At 36.6% G+C, this 22,040-nt stretch overlaps 1 protein-coding gene across 1 annotated transcript in view; it reads right to left on the bottom strand.

Moving 5' to 3' along the window:
• Positions 1-22,040, bottom strand: part of LOC150101992 (coiled-coil-helix-coiled-coil-helix domain-containing protein 2-like) — a 48,446-nt gene that overhangs the window by 21,447 nt on the left and 4,959 nt on the right. The window contains exons 3-4 of the mRNA XM_090400526.1: positions 13,886-14,045; positions 7,741-7,951 (exon numbers count right to left, since the gene is read on the bottom strand). Of these exons, the coding sequence (XP_090256652.1) occupies positions 7,741-7,951; positions 13,886-14,045 (371 nt within the window). The remainder of the gene's footprint in view (positions 1-7,740; positions 7,952-13,885; positions 14,046-22,040) is intronic.

Raw genomic sequence — 22,040 nt, 5'->3', positions numbered from 1 at the left:
CAAGTTTCATGCTAGTGAAGAACTGTAGTCTTGTATACATAACAAGGATGATTTTGTTTTTATTTCACCACCATGTTGTTTACAGAACCAGGAAGTAATGAGCATGTGCAAAGTTTGTACTTCTAAAGAGAAAGTTGATACGGCAAGAGAAGAAAAAAAAAAGCTGTTGCGTTGGATTAGAACAGAACACGTTCTGAAAGTTGGAATGTTAAGGAGAGAAATATATTTTAAAAGGAAAGGGTGTTTCTTAAGCCAAAAAGATGGAAAAGAGCATTATGAGGGAAATAGTTATTCCAAAAAATGGATGAATTGCTTTCAAAGTTCCTTTTGATTTTTAGCAGAGTTATTCTAGTTAAACGATGTAAACTCAAAAATGAAGAACTTTGTTCTCAAGGATAAGAGGTTTCCTGATGAAACTTCCTTACATAAAGTTCAAAACAGGAACTTAAAGTTAAGTTTGCAAGCCCTTTTCTCTTTAGAATATAAGTTTTAGTTATAATGCTGATTTATATATGTGAAACACATTTATACACACACTATTACACCCATGCATTACTTAAATTTACACTAATATTATTATTATTATTATTATTTTTTTTTTTTTTTTTTTGTTTGCTCACACTTGGATAAAGGATTAAACTAAATTTATTATACTCTAACCAAGTGAAAAATAAACTTTCAACATCTTTCTCTAAATCCAGAGTAATTTATTAAAAAAGGGTGGCACACCATTTGGCAACTCCTATAGGTAGAGATGACCTGCAAATGCTTCTGCCTGGTATCTCAGCTTGGGCCTGGCTCCCACTGAAGAGACCTGTTTGCAGCGGCCCCGAGAGAAAGCTCCATGTTCCAGTCCTTCTTCAAACCTGTTTCAGCGGATTCCAGCAACAGTTTAAGAGAACCGAAAAGAGAGCTCCGATTGAAGTCCTGCCTTGGTAAGATTCCTTTGTTCTTTTTGTGGTTTTTTTTTAGGCCTATACACGGCATTCTGCTACTATATAGGAATAGACTATCCTTGGAAAGTCTTCTTCCTTTCTTTCTTTAAGTAATGTCTTCGGTTTTACCGAGGGTAAGAACCCTCGGGTTCGAAATTGATGCTAATATTGAGAAGAGGACGTTTGCGTTGACTATAATTAACTATGTCGGGGCAGACAACATTTCTGGTTTTACCCCTTACGGGGGGGGGGGGGAAGGTTTCAAGTTGTATGCACTAACGTTGCAACTAGAGAAAAATTACTGAAAGGAGTCGAGTGCCAGGGAAAAGTTTTTCATCCTTTTGTGGTAGGAAGTCTTTCCAAAAATGTAAGAATAGATCGTTTCCCGATAGAATATCTCGAAGAAGACGCTGACATAATCACTAAAGTCTTCTCGAAATGGGGTGCCGTCCGGGATATAAAAATTGGTACGGACGCTGACTTCCCTCAATGGAAGTCAGGAGAAGTCACTTTTTCCGTCATGATGAAGGCAGAAATTCCGAATTTCGTCAAAATAAGATCGGCCAGGGTAATGGTTAGCTACCCTGGCGTAAAGCGACAATGCTTTAAGTGCGGTGCCCTCACGCATCTCGGGGCTCAGTGCCCGAAAATGAAATGCCGCAACTGCCTTACAACGGGCCATACATTGGAGAAATGCCAGTCGGCCTGCTTAAAATGTGGCAACAAGGACCACAAAGTGGACACCTGTCCAAGCAGAAACCATGCCGAAAGAGTGGGAGGCACTATCATGCCCAACACTCCAACACCAGAAAACAATATCAGTGGCATGGAGCAGAACGACTTCCCAACCCTGAAGGCTGCACATGAAAGGGCAGCAACAAAGAATAATACAGCCACATCGCAAATTGAAGTAACAGAGAAACCTACAGCCAAAACTGTAGAAGCAGCCAGGAAAGACTCAAAGCAGGAGGAGCCAGCCAACGACCAAACCGCCACCAGAGAAAATAAGCAGAACCACCAGCAAGAAGGTTCTAGCACGGTAGTTGAAGAAACAACAGCAGAAGAAACAGTAGAAATGGAAACTCACAGTGAAGAAACCACACGAAAAAGGCCAGGCAGCCCTGAAGAAAGGAATGTAAAAAAACCAAAACCAGGGAGTCCTGGCGTAGTTGAAACTGGAAAGGTAACAGCAAAACTCACAAAGTACCCTTATGCAAAAGCCAATGCACCGATACTGCATCTGCTAAAAGACTTCCCCGAGGATGCGAAGGTTTTACGAAATGGAATAGAAACATTCGGGGATATCCTACTTATCCTCACAGGGAAAAATGGGCCTAAAGTGGTAAGCGCAGAGTGGAATGATATGTTTGTCGAAGACATAGACGAAATCACTCCAGAACAAATCGAAGAATTTATTGATGCAAAGGATGACGTGGGAGCAGCATTGTACAGAGGCCTAGGAATGCTAAACTACTCACGCGGAGATAAGTTATATGATCACATCCTTAGTACCCATAACAATAGAAAGCAGGAGGATTCAAGCCCTGCCTAACACGCTGAAAAGTCAGTCGACTCGTTGCATACAGCTGCCGGAAAAAAAAAAAAGGTCATTTTTTTGTTCTCTTTCAAATTAGAATTTTTGTTTTGAAAAGGTCTTTTCCACACAGGAGGGGGTACCCTGAGAACCTGGGCTGCGAAGGCCTACATCGAGGCGGTGCAGCTCCTTGTGGGCTGCATCACCCAGGCCAGGCTCTTCCCTCACTCTTCTGATCATTCAGTTTGAAATTCCAAAAATTCACATAGTTTCTTATTTCTTTGGTTCTGTCTTACAAATTGTTATATATACGTTTTACTGTTATTTACCAGTTCCTTTTTCATGTGTTGCTTCTTTCATTTGTTTTTCCCCACTTTCCTCGGGCAGTCATCTGAAGAGGTGACTGACCGAGGAAAGCTGAAAAGAACGGATGGAGGGAGATAATGTCGGAGATCTGCTTGGTGCTGGCATTTAAGTCAGGCCAAGTAGATCGACTGAGGCCTCTTTTAACTATCTACTACTATCTACTCTATCTTTCTCCTCCTCTCTCACTATCAGGCTGACTCTCAGCACAACTTTTATTAAATCTAAAGAGGCCAGTGATGAAAGGCATGAACTCCCATTCTACCTCAATAAAGGTCGAAACTAGTCTGGGTAGTGGCCCTTCCCTTAATGCATAACATTAGACATATCTGCAAGGAGATGTGTTTTGCATTATAGGAGATACTGAGACAGGAGTGTTGGTAGCTTGCTCCACCTTTGCAACGAGTTGACCTGGTGTTGTACCACCTTACCCCAGTCCTGAAGATACTTTCAGGCGCAAACTTTGTTTGCTCACACTTGGATAAAGGATTAAACTAAATTTATTATACTAATATTATTTGGTTGTAAATAAAGATATTTTAAATTTTCTTTGTCTCTTAATCTCTTAAGTAGTTTTTATAATATCCTGGATCCAAATCTGTGATATTAACTGAAAAGTTAATAAGCTTGTATATAATACTTGAATTTCTTCCAGTATAGCAACAATGCTATACTGGAAGAAATTCAAATTATTCATTATAATAAATAGTTTTGTGGTCCCTACAAGTTTGCTATAGAGAGAAGTAAGGTATTAAAGAACATTGCATAATATTGTAAAATATGCACTAAAAAGCATGCTGAAACAAAACCTAGTCTAAAAATGGGGTTTTACCATTTTTAGACTAGGTTTTGTATAATCATAAGAAATTCTTTACAGAAGCACTGATTAGATCAAATCATATGTAGCTGAAATTCTCTTATTTATGCTCTTAATCCATAACAAAGTCAAACACCAATGATAATTATTTATCAAATGAAACAACACAGGAAAACATGAACACAGGGATATTTTTAACATTAAATATCAAACAAAACTAATAACTGAAATTAGAGTCCAATCACACACACTTTATACTTTAACCTAGAGGTTAAAAATCACAAGAACTCATTCAGAACATAGCATCCTTTCAAAGTGCAAAATATTTGGTCCATCATAATATAAGTTACTGATTTATTTTTTTTGGAGGGGGGGGGGGATTTTATTATTATCATCATAATATGGGTACCTCTGTAGGGTCCAAAGACTCATCGCAGGAAATCCAATCTATCCACAATCTATCATACCTCTCCTTGAACCCATTAACAGATAAAGCACTCACAAATGACTCTGGCAAACCATTCCACCCATTCACAACTCTCCAAGCAAAAAGTCTAGTCCTCACACCCCTAACCACACCTTCATTCAACTTTCAGGGATGACCCCTTGTTCTGTTCCCTCTAGCTAAGTACCGAAACATTTTCCCTGAATCTATCCTTTAAGCAACTCAATGTTTCCGTCATACCCTCTTTTTCTCCTATCAACCAATTTCTGCAATCCACACACTTTCAATCCATCCTCATAGGCCACTCACCTCTGAATCCTCTTCACTGCTTTCTGATCCCTAAAGAAACTCAGGGGATCAGACTTGAGCACAATAGTCCAGATGTGGACATAAAGGCCTCATAAAGAGGAATAGCAACTTCTTTATCTCTACTTGTTAATGTGTTCTTCAATAGTCAAGCAATCTTATGGGCTACCTTAGCAATATATCCTCAAAACTAGCTGTCTACCACCACCCCTAAACCTCTAGCTTCATCTATTTCCTGGTACAGTGCCATCAATATGATACATGGCTTGTAATCTATTTGTCCCAAAATGCATAACTTTACATTTCTAGACATTAAACTGACACCTTAACTTTTGCCCATACTGACAGTCTATTTAAATAGTCCTACAAGCTCTCCACATTGCCTTGATTAACTATTATTCTACCTAATTTTGCATCATCAGCAAACAATTGAATATTTCCTTTCAGGTTATTTCCTATATCATTTATGCACAAATTAAACAGCAAATGGGCCCAGCATTGAACCTTGCAACACACACCATTAGTCATGTTTTAAACTTGATTCTGCCCCCTCCATATATCACTGTTAATATCTGTCCAGCAGCCAACCACTTAACCAATCATATCCATCCCCATTTGTTCTAATTTGGGGAACAGATTTCCATGTGGTATTCTGTCAAACACCCTTGCAAAATCATTGTTCAACTCAGCCATTACTATTATAAAAAGTTAGTAAATTACACAAGGAATGACCGACCTTTCACAAAGCCATGTTGACCCTCATATAGCATCATACTTTTATCTATCCATCCATTCTTGAATTCTCATCCATCTAACTCCTACCCAATTAACCCTCCTTACTCTAGGTATACAATTTAATACTGCTTCCTCTAAATGACCCTTAACTATATCCCATGCACTACTAACATTCATACCCTGCAGTGTTTTATGCCATGGTACAGATTTAAGCTTTTTCCTAAGCATGTCATAATCACCTGCCTTACAGTTCCACAAATACCTTCTGGATAGAAAATTCCTCATGTTTTACAATTTCCCAAAACAAGACCGCATGGTCACTTTCATCAACTTGGTTATATTCATAACTTGGTTATGAATAGCTCTTCTGATCCTATGACCAGGTCCAACTCTCACACCCCTAGTCCCCTCCAATAGGTGTTATAATTCTATTTCCTTTCTGTCATGTGATCTTTCTTCCTTCAAGTCTATATCTCCATAGTTGAAGTACCCTGTAATAATCACCTGACCTGTACTCATTGTACTAATTTGGTGATGCATGTCTTCCAGATCATCTGTGGAACTCCCTGGCCTATAACAACTACCAACTGTATATTTTGTCTTATTGGTCTTAATCTCATACCAGATTGCTTCAAATGAACAGCCACTCTCCTGCCTGTCATCAGCAGTACTCCTTCCCCCCATCCTAACTTCTCTATCTCCCTGAAAACACTAAACCCTTCACATTCAATCCCTGTAACTACATCATTTGATGCTAGCAAAGTCTCACTAATGCCTATAATTTTTGGCGAGGTTGCACTAACCAATGCTAAAAACTCCTCTCTCTTGTTCCTGATGCTTCTGGCATTAGTATATAAAAACTGCAACATCCCTTTATTCCCCCACCCACCTTTACTTTCTGAATTGACTACCCTATTCAATATTTTTGCTTGAGAGACTATATTCCTCACTTGGTCATTTTCACACTCACTCACTTCATGAATGCCTTCACAAAACTCACTTCTACTAATTGCTTAAGTTTCCCTGAATTTCCATGTCAGCACGCTTGGTGAACAAATCTCTCTCTAACCAAAACCATTCAGATGCAGTCTATCCACATTGTACAAATCCTTTCCATCAAACAGAGACCACAGATCCACAAATTATACATCGTTCCTTTAGCACAATCTACATATAGACTCATTGGCTATCCATGTCCTCCTCAGTTCGCCTCTATCATAGCATGGACTTACAACCTTTACCTTCTCGCTCTTCAGTTCCGCCTCTAATAACTCCTTCACATCCTCTCTCAGAACATTTCTTGCCTCTCAAATCATTTATACCAACCAAGACAATCATTTCCTTCGACTTACATTTTTGCATCCAGATGGTATGGCTAATATCGCAAATTTTTGCAACTGGGAAACTCTATTCTGTCACACTTTCATTAAGTACTCCCCTGATCATTGAGTCACCATACATAATTTTCCAATTATGTAAAATAATAATCTGTCAGCCTTTATTATCCCTTCAGATCACCTGCTTCTTTCTTTTTTCAGCCTTACTTAACTCTTGCTGCTTCTGTAATTTTTCAATTTTGCACTTCTTATGAAGGATAACATTTAAGTATGCAATTTTCTTTCTAAGTTCAACACTGATACACAGGTAAAAATATCTGAAGTTAGCTTCTTGTCTTTCTCATCCTTTATCCCAGCTTGAATTGGTGAGGAGGAGGATTATGCCTGGTATACTGTCATGTCATGAGCTGTATTCCTGCTTAGGTATGCTCTTTAAACTGACAACTTTCTTATTAACACAACTGTCAAAGTAACTAAGCAAAAGATAAGTGGTATAACTTATGAGTCCACTGGCTAGAAAAATCCTCAATATATGAAGAAATTTGCACTGCAGAAAGACAAGATGAAATAATCTACTCAGTTCTTATTCAAAGAAAATGAAAATGAAAATTTTGAGAATTTACAACTGATATTTGAGACAATCAGTTCCAAAAAAGCTAAAGCCGACCAAAAGGTTGTAAAATACTTCAACGAAACCAAAATGCACATCAAATTTCTTCTGCGAGAATAAGATTAATGGAAAACAATTGCCACTGAAATTCTCTATATGAACAAGTTATAATAAATCTATGAAGCATCTAATTCATAATACCAGACACTTTCTATCTGAAAGTGTTTGCTTATTCTTCAAATAGCTCTTCCTGCAATTTGGCTGCATTTTGGTCATATTATCAAAGAATTTATCGTAACACAGAATCACACTACATCAATTTTCAACATGGCAACATGCAATGGCCTTACAAACATTTTCCACCAAATTCACACTACAGAAAATATAAGAATATGCATCACCTCAAATTTGTATTCCAAATAATTTTGCATAAGGTAAACCTGTATCAACTGAAATTACGAAGACACGAAAATCTTGAAACATAACAATCACCTAACAGGCACAAGTGAAGAACAGTATGCTGGGGGGAAAAAAAAGTGACCCAATTCTCCAATAAAACTTGAAACATTTTGCAATTACAGTAGTCTACACACTAATTCAAAATAACTTACTACAAAAGCTCAAATAAGGAAAGAATTAACAAATTTATGAAACTTACCATTAGCCTGTTTGCATTGTTTAAGAACTTCATTAAAGCCTTGACATAAACTAATATCAGTTTGAGTCTGAGAACATTCTAAAAACTGTTTCAACTCAAACTGACATGGGGCACCCTGAGGTTGATACTGGGCTGGAGCTGGAGCCTGAGGTGCAACTTCAGCTGGAGCTGTTTCACCACCACCACTGAAAGCACCAGTCAATGCATGACCCTATCATATAAAAGACTTTGTCAACAATATTTTACAATATTTAGACAAATGTAGTTCAGAAATAACTTCAAAACAATACTGTACTTTCTATGAAAGCTAACACTGAAGTTAAATTTGGGAAAAAACAAGAAAATGTAACAATTTCAGTTAACTGTTTTAATCAATCGACTGTAATAATTATTTTACTTAAAACATAACCATGAAGCTTCTTCAAATTTTATTTTGCTCATAATATCTCATATACATTCTAGCTCCTTCAATTAGAAGAGAATGATCAAATAATTAGCTTTGATTATCCATCCCCTTATAAAATGTACTTGCTGATGCACAAACTATCTGAAACTTTCCTACAGATCTCTCAGCTATATAAATCAGGCCATTATAGCTGGGACAACCAGTTCACAAACTGAAAATATACCAGTGGAACAAAAGTAGAAATTCCAATGCTAATTTACAAATGAAATTCTTTGAAATGAATGCAGACCTTCAAACATGAAGCATAAAATGTCTTTGCTATGTGGCTCCCCAACTAGGAGTTCCTATTTTTCCTTAAAATTCACCCCTATGATAAGTTTGGAACCAAATTTCTAATGTTTCCTTGTTAGGTGATTATGTATTTTTGTATCTTGATTTACAGCAGACCTATATCAAATTTTATACAGCATCCATATTTGCATATGGAATGACTGGATATGCAAGGAGGTAGGAGAATACATTTTTGGTTTAAAATCATGAAATTGGTGGTTTTATCAATGGTATACATTATTAAGGCTTGTATGCCTACTCATTTTACTATGAAAAGAAAAAAATGCCACTACATGATTTTTGGCATATATGAGAGATTGTCATCATCATCATCATCAAATTCCTGGCATGTACCCTCAAGGGGTGTACAGGATATGACAGTACTACATGAAAAAACTACATCATTACTAACTTCCTATCTACAATTTTCCTCCAAATCAGTCTGTTACTTGTCAAGACTCCAACATTATCAGATCTTATATTTCTATCGTCTAAGGCACTTTGTACCGTATCAATCCACCTATATCTTGGTCTTCCTCTGGGTCGTTTTCCTGCCAACCTGGCAGAGAACACTTGTTTTGCTAATCTTTCCTCTCCCATTCTATTTAAGTGACCATATCATCTGAGATTAGCTCTGCTAACGCATTCCTGGATGCTGACAATGTCAAGTTCTTTCCTAATATCCTCATTTTTAATATGATATTGCCATTGATGCCATCTGTTCATGCCTCTAATCTTTCTCAGGACTCTCATATCTGCGGTCTCTAGTCTTTGGTCAAGTGTTTTACTTCTGACCCAGCTCTCAGATCCATAAGTTAAAATTGGTTTGAACACAGTCTTGTATACAGCTAATTTAGTGTTCCGACTAATTTCTTTCTTATTCCATATGAATTTATTCAATTGACTTCCCACGATACCAGCTTTGCTGATTCTGTTGTCTATTTCTATATTTAGTTTACCATCTTCAGTAAAAATTGTGCCTATGTAGCTGAAATGTTTTACTTGTTCCACAGGTTCTCCATTCACAACACAGTTGACATTTTCAATGATTCTGCCTATTTTCATTGTCTTTGTCTTTTTATTGCTGACCTTCATACCATATCTATTACAACAGCTATTCAATTTAGTCAGAGAATCTTGCAGACTTGTAGCAGATTTATTTAGAAGTATAACATCATCTGCATTAAGCAAAGAGCTGACATTAACATCTCCAATTTTGATATCAGATGAGAGATTGTTTAGAATTATATTTTGAAAATGATGAAATATAGTTAACATTTTTCATAACTTGAAAATTCATACTGAGGTGAGGACTGCTGTAGATAACTATAACTACCTGTGTAATAGCAGAAAATTTTAGATACATTATCTGGAATTTAAGAATTAAATATCAAAGAATCAGTTCTTAAGGGTCAAAGCTGTATAACTGAAAGGAGACCTCCACATAGCCTTTAAAGGAATGCAGAAAACCGACCAGGGCTTCTGACCTAATGTCCAATCCTCACCTTCTTGTGGTGCACACAGTTGGGTATTTACTTGGATACTGAACGAAGAGGATGGGCTGGCAATTTGGGATTTAGCCGACCAAATTGTATTCTTATTGGTTAAACCAAAATAAAAAATAATGGTACAACATGACAAAATTTCATGCCGGTTGGGGCATCACCCAAAGCCGCGTTGTTTTCACCAGGGAACCAGGGCAAACAGCTACTGGAACAAATCTGAAAACACACCCCAACTCAACATCACCAGAGTTAAAGATCGGTACTATCAACATAAGAAGCCTGAATGACAAAGAAATGGAGCTAGCTGAGGAACTGGATAAGTACCAGATCGACATAATAGGGGTGACTGAAATAAAAAAGACAAAAACAGGTGAGATCTTTCTGAGTAAAAAATACAAAATGTTACATTCAGGCAATGACAATCAAGGAAAAGAAGGAGTAGCCATACTATTTAACACAAAATAAGAGGCTAATCTTCTTGAATGGCAGTCAGTCTCAAGTAGAGTAATGTGGACAAATATGAGAATGGGGAACAGGACAATGAGACTAATTTGTGCATATGGTCCTACAGAAGGCTCTACTAAGGAAGAAGTGGAGGAATTTTTTGAGGCTCTAGAGAAAGCTACTGATATAATGAAAAAGGAAAAGATGGTCCTTGTTCGGGATCTAAATATCAGAGTAGGAAGTAATTGTCAGACACACAAAAATGTTTTGGGAAAATTTGGAGAAAAGAGCAAAGCTAATAATCATGGCAAATATCTGTTGGATTTCTGCTCAGGACATGGATTGGTTATTACTAACACCATATTCCAACATAAAAATGTTTACAAATTCACATGGAGAGAAGAGGCAAGGAATAAGAAAAGTCTCATTGACTATGTTATTGTTGATAGTGATGTTTTCTCCCTGGTGCAGGACACCAGAGTGTACAGAGAATTTGAAATTGGAAGTAATCACTATTTAGTCTTGAGCATTATAAAATTGAAATTTCATATTGAAAAGAATAACATGTAAGAAAGTTTTAAAGCAAATAAAAGTTGAGCAGCTCTCAGATGTGAACTGTAGACTAAAATACACAAAGATTATTGAAGAAAAAATGAAAGAGTTTGAGAACAGGAATCAAACCTTGGAGATTCAGTGGCAAGCCTTGAAGAAAGCCCTGATTGATTCAGCCAGAGAGGAATGTGGTGAGGTTGTCTGCAAGGATAGAAAAATCAGAACTCCATGGTGGACACAGGAAGTTAAAGAGGCAGTGAAGGAAAAGAAGAAAGCATATCAAAAGTTACTGCCAAATAAGTCAGCTTGTGCTCTTAGAGAATACAGAGACAAATGTAAGAAAGCTAAACACTGTGTAAAACTAGCTAAACAAAAGTCATGGCAGGACTTTGACAAGAACATAGAAAATAAATATCAAGAAGGTGGCAAAATATTCTGGAGGTTGTTGAAGAAGCTCAGAAATGGAGGAAAGAGTGCTGTACAAGGAATTGGAGATGATAAAGGTGACATGAAAACAAGAGAAAAAGATATCCTTGAAGTATGCAGTAATTACTTTGAAAAACTGCTAAATGAAACAAGCAATGATGACAGCACAGTGGTAAAAAACACTAACCAGGCATGCAGTCAGTAATACAAATTCCTACTTGAAGTAGAAAAAGCCATCAAAGGCTTAAAATGTGGAAAGGCAGCAGGAGTAGATGATATTCGACCAGAAATGCTGAAGTATGGTGGTATAAAAGTCTTACAGTGGCTGCACTGCATAGTTCAAAAAGCCAGGAGAGGACGAATTCCCGACGATTGGATTAGAGCTCTCATAGTACCCATATAAAAAGGGAAATAAAACTGAATGCGAGAATTACAGAGGAATTTCCCTACTGAGTGTTCCTGGCAAGATCTATGCAAGTATACTTGAGAAACGATTGAGAAGAATTTTGGAAGAAAAGCTGGTTGAAGAACAAGCTGGATTCAGGTCAAATAGAGGCTGTCAGGATCAGATCTTCACTTTACGACAAATAGTGGAGAAATCATGGGAATATAACAAAGATCTGTGTTTAGGTTTTGTCGATTTGGAAAAGGCATATGACAAGTTGCCAAGAGTGAAGCTATTCAATACGCTACAGATGGTTTAATGTTAAATCTTGTGTGAGACAAGGATGTACATTATCCCCTCTTTTATTCATTATGTATATGGATCATATTATGAAAGAAAGTGGTATTGGACCTGATATCAAAATTGGAGATGTCAATGTTAGCTCTTTGATTTATGGAGATGATGTTATGCTTCTAAATAAATCTGCTACAAGTCTGCAAGATTCATCGACTAAATTGAATAACTGTTGTAATAGATATGGTATGAAGGTCAGCAATAAAAAGATAAAGACAATGAAAATAAGTAGAATCGTTGAAAATGTCAAGTGCATTGTGAACGGAGAACTTGTGGAACAAGTAAAATATTTAAGCTACTTAGGCACAATTTTTAGTGAAGATGGTAAATTAAATATGTAAATAGACAACAGAATCAACAAAGCCGGCATGGTGGGAAGTCAACTGAATAAATTCATATGGAATAAGAGAGAAATTAGTCGGAACACTAAATTAGCTGTATACAAGACAGTGTTCAAACCAGTTTTAACTTATGGATCTGAAGGCTGGGTCAGAAGTAAAACATTTTACCAAAGACTACAGACCGTATATGAGAGTCTTGAGAAAGATTAGCGGCATGAACAGACGGCATCAATGGCAGTATCATATTAAAAACGAGGGTATTAGGAAAGAACTTGACATTGTCAGCATCCAGGAATGCGTTAGCAGAGCTAATCTCAGGTGGTATGGTGACTTAAACAGAATAGGCGAAGAAAGATTAGCAAAACAAGTGTTCTCTGCAAGGTTGATACGGTACAAAGTGCCTTAGACGACAGAAATATAACATCTGGTAATGTTGGAGTCTTGACAAGTAACAGACTGATTTGGAGGAAAATTGTAGATAGGAAGTTAGTAATGATGTAATTTTTTTCATGTAGTACTATCATATCCTGTACACCCCTTGAGGGTATATGGCAGGAATTTGACGATGATGGAATCAGTTCTGTCTAAGTCTTGAAAACTACCACAGACTTGAAAAATGTTTGATAATCTTGAAATTTAGATAAATTCTGTTTTTAATTTTTCTTTCTTTTTTTTTAAAGAAGCACTAACAACCCAAGCAATGCTCAGTAATGCAATCAAATTTACATCCACTGATTTCTCTAAATTGGTTAACTGCACAAACTAACTTACACATGAATTTATTCAGAATAATTTTCTTACACAGCATCATCTAAGTTCAAGTAGTTTTACAAGTAGTATTCATAGAAACCAGGTGCAGATTTTTTATAATGCAATCCAATGACTACAAAGGCAACATGAATCAAGAAGCTTAGCATCAGTGATGCAACCAAAAGCACAAGTCACGTGTATGTATGTTAATTACATGTGTTTTGTTCGTTGTTTTACAGGGATATGGATTTGAAGCAATTTTCCATTTATACATAAATATGCACATTTTTCATGGGATACTTTAAAACAACTCAAGGTAACTTTCATTCAAATAATTTCAAACATTCAGCAACATGGTTAAATGCTTGTTGTAAGAAACTTGCAACAAGATCACAATTACACATCATCTGAATAAAGAAAAGCAAAAGCTGCATTTTTAAGAATAGTCATAATTCCATCCCCCATGGTACAATACCCAACTGCTGCTCAGCAAGCTATGTACTATGGGGAGGGATTATACATTAATCCTGTTTAATACTTCAATCCACTTCAGATTTCCATTAAGTAATAGTGGTCATGTAACAGGCATTGAAAATCAACCACTACCTAAAGCTATTCAAAATAACCAAATATTGATAAAACATGAACTTACAACAGCAGATCCTACAGCAACACCAGCTGCTGTAGATGCCATATTTGCAAATAAGCCAGGCTGCTTTGGTTGAGCCATGACTTGTGTGGGCTGTTGAGGTACTGGAGCAGGTTGATTATACTGAGGAGCTTTTGCAGGCACAGGAGAGCGTCTTGCATTACTGAAAAAAGAGAATTAAGATTTTAATTTTTTTAATAATTTTAGTATACTATACCAATTTGTATATAAGAATTATGAATTTAAAGTGTGTTTTTGGCAGTTGTACTCAAAGGATGTCAGGCTGCTGCTGCTGCTCTTGTTTTAATAGACCTAAAAGTGGAGGAATGATGGTTGCCAGTTCATTGGACCAGTGACCATGGACGTACATGTAGAAATGAGAGCGGCAACAGTGCATTTATAAATGGTTACAAAAAAAAAGTTCACAAGATCCATCACAATAACGCTATTAAAGATAAAAATATTTATCAAAAATCACATATTAAGTAATATCATAAAACATCATCAAATACCTGCCATGTACCCTCAAGGGGTGTACAGGATATGATAGTACTACATGAAAAAAAATTACATCATTACTAACTTCCTATCTACAATTTTCCTCCAAATCAGTCTGTTACTTGTCAACACTCCAACATTATCAGATCCTATATTTCTATCGTCTAAGGTACTTTGTACCATATCAATCGACCTATATCTCGGTCTTCCTCTGGGTCGTTCTGCTGCCACCCTGGCAGAGAACACTTGTTTTGCTAATCTTTCTTCACCCATTATGTTTAAGTGACCATACACCTGAGATTAGCTCTGCTAACGCATTCCTGGATGTTGACAATGTTAAGTTCTTTCCTAATATCTTCGTTTTTAATATGATATTGATACCATCTGTTCACGTCTATAATCTTTCTCAGGACTCTCATATCTGCGGTCTCTAGTCATTGGTCAAGTGTTTTACTTCTGACCCAGCTCTCAGATCCATAAGTTAAAACTGGGTTTGGACACTGTCTTGTATATGCTAATTTAGTGTTCCGACTAATTTCTCTCTTATTCCATATGAATTTATTCAATTGACTTCCCACCATACCAGCCTTGCTGATTCTGTTGTCTATTTCTATATTCAATTTACCATCTTCACTAAAAATCATGCCTAAGTAGTTGAAATGTTTTACTTGTTCCACAGGTTCTCAATTCACAACACAGTTGACATTTTCAATGATTCTGCCTATTTTCATTGTCTGTCTTTTTATTATTGACCTTCATGCCATCTATTACAACACCTATTCAATTTAGTCAGAGAATCTTGCAGACTTGTAGCAGATTTATTTAGAAGTATAAAATCATCCGCATAAAGCAAAGAGCTGACATTAACATCTCCAACTTTGATATCATGTTTAATACCACTTTCCTTCATAATGTGATCCATATAGATAATGAATAAAAGAGGGGATAATGTACATCCTTGTCTCACACCAGATTTAACATTAAACCATTTTCCTGTACTTCCTTCTAACTGCTGACTTACAACTCAAATAAAGAATAAGAACATCTCCAATTTTGATATCATGTTTAATACCACTTTCCTTCATAATGTGATCCATATAGATAATGAATAAAAGAGGGGATAATGTACATCCTTGTCTCACACCAGATTTAACATTAAACCATTTTCCTGTACTTCCTTCTAACTGCTGACTTACAACTCAAATAAAGAATAAGTATTGCTTGATATAATGCCCCATTGACACCATATAACTGTAGCATATTGAATAGCTTCTCTCTTGGCACCTTGTCATATGCCTTTTCCAAATCGACAAAACTTAAATACAGATCTTTGTTATATTCCCATGCTTTCTTGACTATTTGTCATAAAGTGAAGATCTGATCCTGACAGCCTCTATTTGGCCTGAATTCCAGCTTGTTCTTCAACAAGCTTTTCTTCCACAATTCTTCTGAACTGTTTCTCAAGTATACTTGCATAGATCTTGCCAGGAACACTCAGTAGGGAAATAGCTCTGTAATTCTCACAGTCAGTTTTATTTCCCTTTTTATATATGGGTACTATGAGAGCTCTAATCCAATCATCGGGAATTCGTCCCTCTGTCCAGGCTTTCTGAAGTATGCAGTGCAGCCACTGTAAGACTCTTATACCAACATACTTCAGCATTTCTGGTTGAATATCATCTACTCCTGCTGCCTTTCCACATTTCAAGCCTTTGATGGCTTATTCTACTTCAAGTATGGATATGTATTCCTGACTGCATGCCTGGTAAGTGTTTTTTACCACTGTGCTGTCATCACTGATTGTTTCATTTAGCAGTTTTTCAAAGTAATTACTCCATACTTCAAGGATATCCTTTTCTCCTGTTTTTCATGTCACATTTATCATCTCTAACACCTTTTACAGCACTCTTTCCTCCATTCCTAAGCTTCTTCAACAACCTCCAGAATATTTTGCCACCTTCTTGATATTTATTTTCTATATTCTTGCCAAAGTCCTCCCATGACTTTTGTTTAGCTAGTTTTACACAGTGTTTAGCATTCTTGCATTTGTCCCTATATTCTCAAAGAGCGCAAGCTGACTTATTTGACAGGAACTTTTGATATGCTTTCTTCTTTTCTTTCACTGCCTCTTTAACTTCATTTTTTTATCCTTGCAGACAACTTCACCACATGCCTCTCTGGCAGAATCAATCAATGTTTTCTTCAGAGTTTGCCACTGAATCTCCAAGGTTTGATTCCTGTTCTCAAACTCTTTCATTTTTTCTTCAATAATCTTTGTGTATTTTAGTCTACAGTTCACATCTGAGACCTGCTCAACTTTTATTCGCTTTAAAAATTTCTTACATGTTAATCTTTTCGATATGGAATTCAATTTTATCCTGCTCAAGACTAAATAGTGATCACTTCCAATTTCAAATCCTCTGTACACTCTGGTGTCCTGCACCAGGGAGAAAACATCACTATCAACAATAACATAGTCAATGAGACTTTTCTTATTCCTAGCCTCTTCTCTCCATGTGAATTTGTGCACATTTTTATGTTGGAACATGGTGTTAGTAATAACCAGTCCATGTCCTGAGCAGAAATCCAACAGATATTTGCCATTATTATTAGCTTTGCTCTTTTCTCCAAATTTTCCAAAAATATTTTTGTATGTCTGACAATCATTTCCTACTCTGCTATTTAGATCCCCAACAAGGACCAACTTTTCCTTTTTCATTGTGTCAGTTGCTTTTTCTAAAGCCTCAAAAAATTCCTCCACTTCTACCTTAGTAGAACCTTCTGTGGGACCATAGGCACAAATAAGTCTCATTGTCCAGTTCTCATTCTCATATTTGTCCACATTACTCTACTTGAGACTGACTGCCATTCAAGAAGATTAGCCTCGTATTTTGTGTTGAATACTATGGCTAATACTTCTTTTCCTTGATTGTCATTTTCTGAATATAACGTTTTGTATTTATTGCTCAGAAAGATCTCACCAGTTTTGGTCTTTTTTGTTTCAGTCACCTCTATTATGTCAATCTGGTACTTATCTAATTCTTCAGCTAGCTCCATTTCTTTGCCATTCAGGCTTTTTACGTTGATAGTACCGATCTTTAACTCTGGTGATGTTGAGTTGGGGTTTGTTTTCAGATTTGTTCCAGTAGCTGACTTTTCGCTGTTCACCCTGGTTCCCTGGCGAAAACAATGGGGGGGGCTTGTTTAACCAGGAAACACCCCAGCTGGCATGAAATTTTGTCATGTTGTACCATCATTTTGTATTTTGATTTAACCAATAAGAATACAATTTGGTTGGGTAAATCCCAAATTGCCAGCCCATCCTCATTAGTTCAGTATCCAAGTAGATACCCAGCAGGGTGCACCACGAGAAGGTGAGGATTGGACATTAGGTCAGAAGCCCTGGTCGGTTTTCCGCATTCCTTTAAAGGCTATGTGGAGGTCTCCTCTCAGTTATACAGCTTTGACCCTTAAGCACCCCTCAGTAAGATCTTTACAAGAATAATCCTGAAAAGAATGAAATACAAAATTGAAAAGAGGTTGAAAGAAGAACAAATAGCCTTCAGATCAAATAATAACCCTAATAATAATAAAACAATCAATAGAATGGCAAAACAGCCTATATTTAGGCTTTATCAATTTTGAAAAGGCCTTTGACATACAGAAATTATAAATAGAGAAAAAAATATGGAGTCTAATGAAACAATATCGTATACCAATAAAAATAAGTCTGGTGAAGAAAATGTATGACAACTACAAAATTAAAATACTATGCAATGGAAAATTAACCAAAGAAATTAATACCATTAGTGGTGTAAAACAAGGATGTATACTCTCTCTCTCTCCCACAATATTTTTGATTGTAATAGATTGGAGTGATGAAAAACAACAGTTGATAATATAGATATACAATGGGGGTGGGCAAAACAAATTAAATGCTTTAGATTTTGCTGACGACATGTCTGATAGATCAAAAGCACCAACACATGCAAAGAAAAAAAGAAAAAAGAAACGATAACAAACCAGAAAGCCTCTAAATGTGTCTTAAATTATCTAAAATGAAAAATAAATGTGGCTTAAAAATAAAGGAAAAAGACAATAATAATGAAATAAACCCTAAACAAAATCTAACTTTTAAAATAATAGAAGAATCGCTGGAACAGATACACTTTTGTCTACCCGAGATCAGTAATAAGTGCCACAGGAGGAACAGAAGAAGATATAAAAAACAGAATACAAAAAGCTCAAAGTATCTTCAATACAATCAAAGCACATATGGAGAAGTAAAGAATTAAACTTAAAGACTAAAATAAGGATTTTCAACACTAATGTTAAACTATTCTACTATATGGATCAGAAACCTGGAAATTAAGGAAAATACAAACTACAGGTAGATATAAATAAATGTCTAAGAAAAATATTTAGGCTTTATCAATTTTGAAAAGGCCTTTGACATACAGAAATTATAAATCGAGAAAAAAATATGGAGTCTAATGAAACAATATCGTATACCAATAAAAATAAGTCTGGTGAAGAAAATGTATGACAACTACAAAATTAAAATACTATGCAATGGAAAATTAACCAAAGAAATTAACTAAATAAATCCGCTACAAATCTGCAAGATTCTCTGACTAAATTGAATAGCTGTTGTAATAGATATGGTATGAAGGTCAGCAATAAAAAGACAAAGACAATGAAAATAGGCAGAATCATTGAAAATGTCAACTGTGTTGTGAATGGAGAACCTGTGGAACAAGTAAAACATTTCAGCTACTTAGGCACAATTTTTACTGAAGATGGTAAACTAAATATAGAAATAGACAACAGAATCAGCAAAGCTGGTATCGTGGGAAGTCAACTGAATAAATTCATATGGAATAAGAAAGAAATTAGTCGGAACACTAAATTAGCTGTATACAAGACTGTGTTCAAACCAGTTTTAACTTATGGATCTGAGAGCTGGGTCAGAAGTAAAACACTTGACCAAAGACTAGAGACTGCAGATATGAGAGTCCTGAGAAAGATTAGAGGCGTGAATAGATGGCATCAATGGCAATATCATATTAAAAACGAGGATATTAGGAAAGAACTTGACATTGTCAGCATCCAGGAATGCGTTAGCAGAGCTAATCTCAGATGGTATGGTCACTTAAATAGAATGGGAGAGGAAAGATTAGCAAAACAAGTGTTCTCTGCCAAGTTGGCAGGAAAACGACCCAGAGGAAGACCAAGATATGGGTGGATTGATACAGTACAAAGTGCCTTAGACGATAGAAATATAAGATCTGATAATGTTGGAGTCTTGACAAGTAACAGACTGATTTGGAGGAAAATTGTAGATAGGAAGTTAGTAATGATGTAGTTTTTTCATGTAGTACTGTCATATCCTGTACACCCCTTGAGGGTACATGGCAGGAATTTGATGATGATGATGATGAAGAAAAATATTGAGAATATACTAGCCAGATAAAATTTCAAATATGGCATTATGGGAAAGAATAAACCAAATCAGTATCACAATAGAAATAAAAGAGGAAATGGATTGGACATACTATCAGAAATCCTGATAAAGACATAACTAAGACAGCCATGCAATGGAACCAACAGAAATGATGTCTCTAAGCCATTACAAGACATCTAAAAAAAAAGGATTTTTTTTAGATGTCTGAATGAACATCTAAAACGACTGAATGAACCAACCAATAATAAAAAGTATGACAGGAAAAATAGACGTATGAATGTGAACATGAACAAAATGAAGGATAGAGTGCTGTATGGAGACTCGTTAGTACGAGGTGTGTTAGTAGAGGATTTGACAAAATTGTACCAACCTGGTGCGACCATAAAGGATGTAAGTGAGTCTATTAGAGAGCAAAAGGAAAGGGTGAAAGAAATGATTGTTGTGGCAGGTACGAATGATTTGAAAGGAGATAAAATGGAAATGATAGAAGACCTGAATGAATTGTTTGATGTGGCAAAAGAAAAGAGTGAGAGAGTTAGAATGATTAGTCTTTTGCCACGGTATGACAGTGAAATGTTTAAAAGGAGGGCCATAATTGCGAATGACTTTATGCATGGGTTATGTATGACGAGTGATGTGGAATTTGTGGACGTGTGGAGTGCGTTTGATGGGCGAAAGGATCTATATAAGATGGATGGCTTGCATTTGAATGGTTATGGTGTAAGAAGGCTTGAGAAAGTGTTGCTGAATGTAGTGGATGTGCAAATTCAGGGAAACTAGATTTGTTAAGGGGGGGAGGAGTAGATATACAGTCCTTAGGGAGGCAGTTGAATGTAAGAATGAATATAATATGCCAGAGCAAATAAGGACAACAAATCAGAGTGGGATAGTTAATTATAAGGCATCAAGATAGGGTTGGGGCTAATGGGGGTCTTAAATTCATGTACACTAATACTAGGAGTATTAGGAACAAGAAGGAAGAGTTTTTGGCCACGGTTGGCACTTCCAGACCACAGGTTATTGGTATTAGTGAAACATGGCTGACTGTAGATGATATAGCCAGTGGGATTGAAGGTGACGGGTATAGTGTGTTCAGGAATGACAGAGAGAGAATAAAATGGGGGGAGGAGTATTGTTGATGATAGCTGATGAGCTACAGCCAAGGAGAATTGAAGTTGAATTACAGGATAGAGAAAAGAGCACATTTGAGGCCATTTGGTGTGAGATTGTGGCTAGCAGAACTAAATATACAATTGGGTGCTGCTATAGACCAGGTGATGGAAAACATGGTGGTGACAGTATGCACAAGCAAATAGAAGAAATGAGTGGAAGGAGGGTGATTATTATGGGAGATTTCAACTATGGTCGCATTGATTGGAGTGAGGAGAGGACACACGGGAGGAAGGAATTGGATTTTATGCGGTTATTAAGGGATAACTATCTGCGACAGCATGTAATGGAAAATACTAGGGGTCAGAGAGTGCTTGACCTAGTAATTACATCTGAGGATTTGGCTGTAACAAATATGACCACATTGCTGCCAATCGGTGAGAGTGATCATAGGGTCTTGACTTGGGAGGTGGCTAAAGGTGTAGAATTTTCAATTAAGACAGGGTACATATGGAATTATCGGGCTGGAAAGTATGACAAGCTTAGGAGTTTGATTGGTTCAGTACCATGGCATGTACAACTGCAAGGACTAGAAGTTGATAGTGCATGGGAGGTAGTTAAGAAGTGCTTGCATGAAGCAATGGCTGACTGTATACCTAGAGTCCGAATAATAAATCAAGTAGGGGTTAAATGGATGAATAACACCATTAAGCTTGAGCTGCAAAAAAAGAAACAACTATGGAGGGAATTTAAGGAGAAAGGTGACCGGCAGGCACATGAACGGTATAAAGCGCAGGCCAGAAGGGTGACGAGTGTGGTTAGAAAAGCAATAAAAAGGATTACGAAAGAACATTGGCCATGCAGGCTAAAGAGAATCCTAAACAGTTTTTTAGATATGTAGCAAGTAAAAGGAAAAATGTACATGGCAGAATGATTTTAAAGAATGCCGATGGTAGGGAGGTAACGGAATCAGTTGAGATAGTTGAGTTACTGAGTGAGCACTTTGCAAGAATATATCATCCAGGTGGTGACATTGCAGAAACGAATAAACCAGTAGATTATACGGGAATTGTGGTGAATGAAGTG

The sequence above is a fragment of the Typopeltis vanoorti genome, chromosome 11 (assembly GCF_054136105.1).
Source record: "Typopeltis vanoorti isolate ZY-2024b chromosome 11, IOZ_Tvanoo_1.0, whole genome shotgun sequence".
NCBI lineage: Eukaryota > Metazoa > Arthropoda > Arachnida > Uropygi > Thelyphonidae > Typopeltis > Typopeltis vanoorti.
This window is presented reverse-complemented; position numbering and strand designations above follow the sequence as displayed.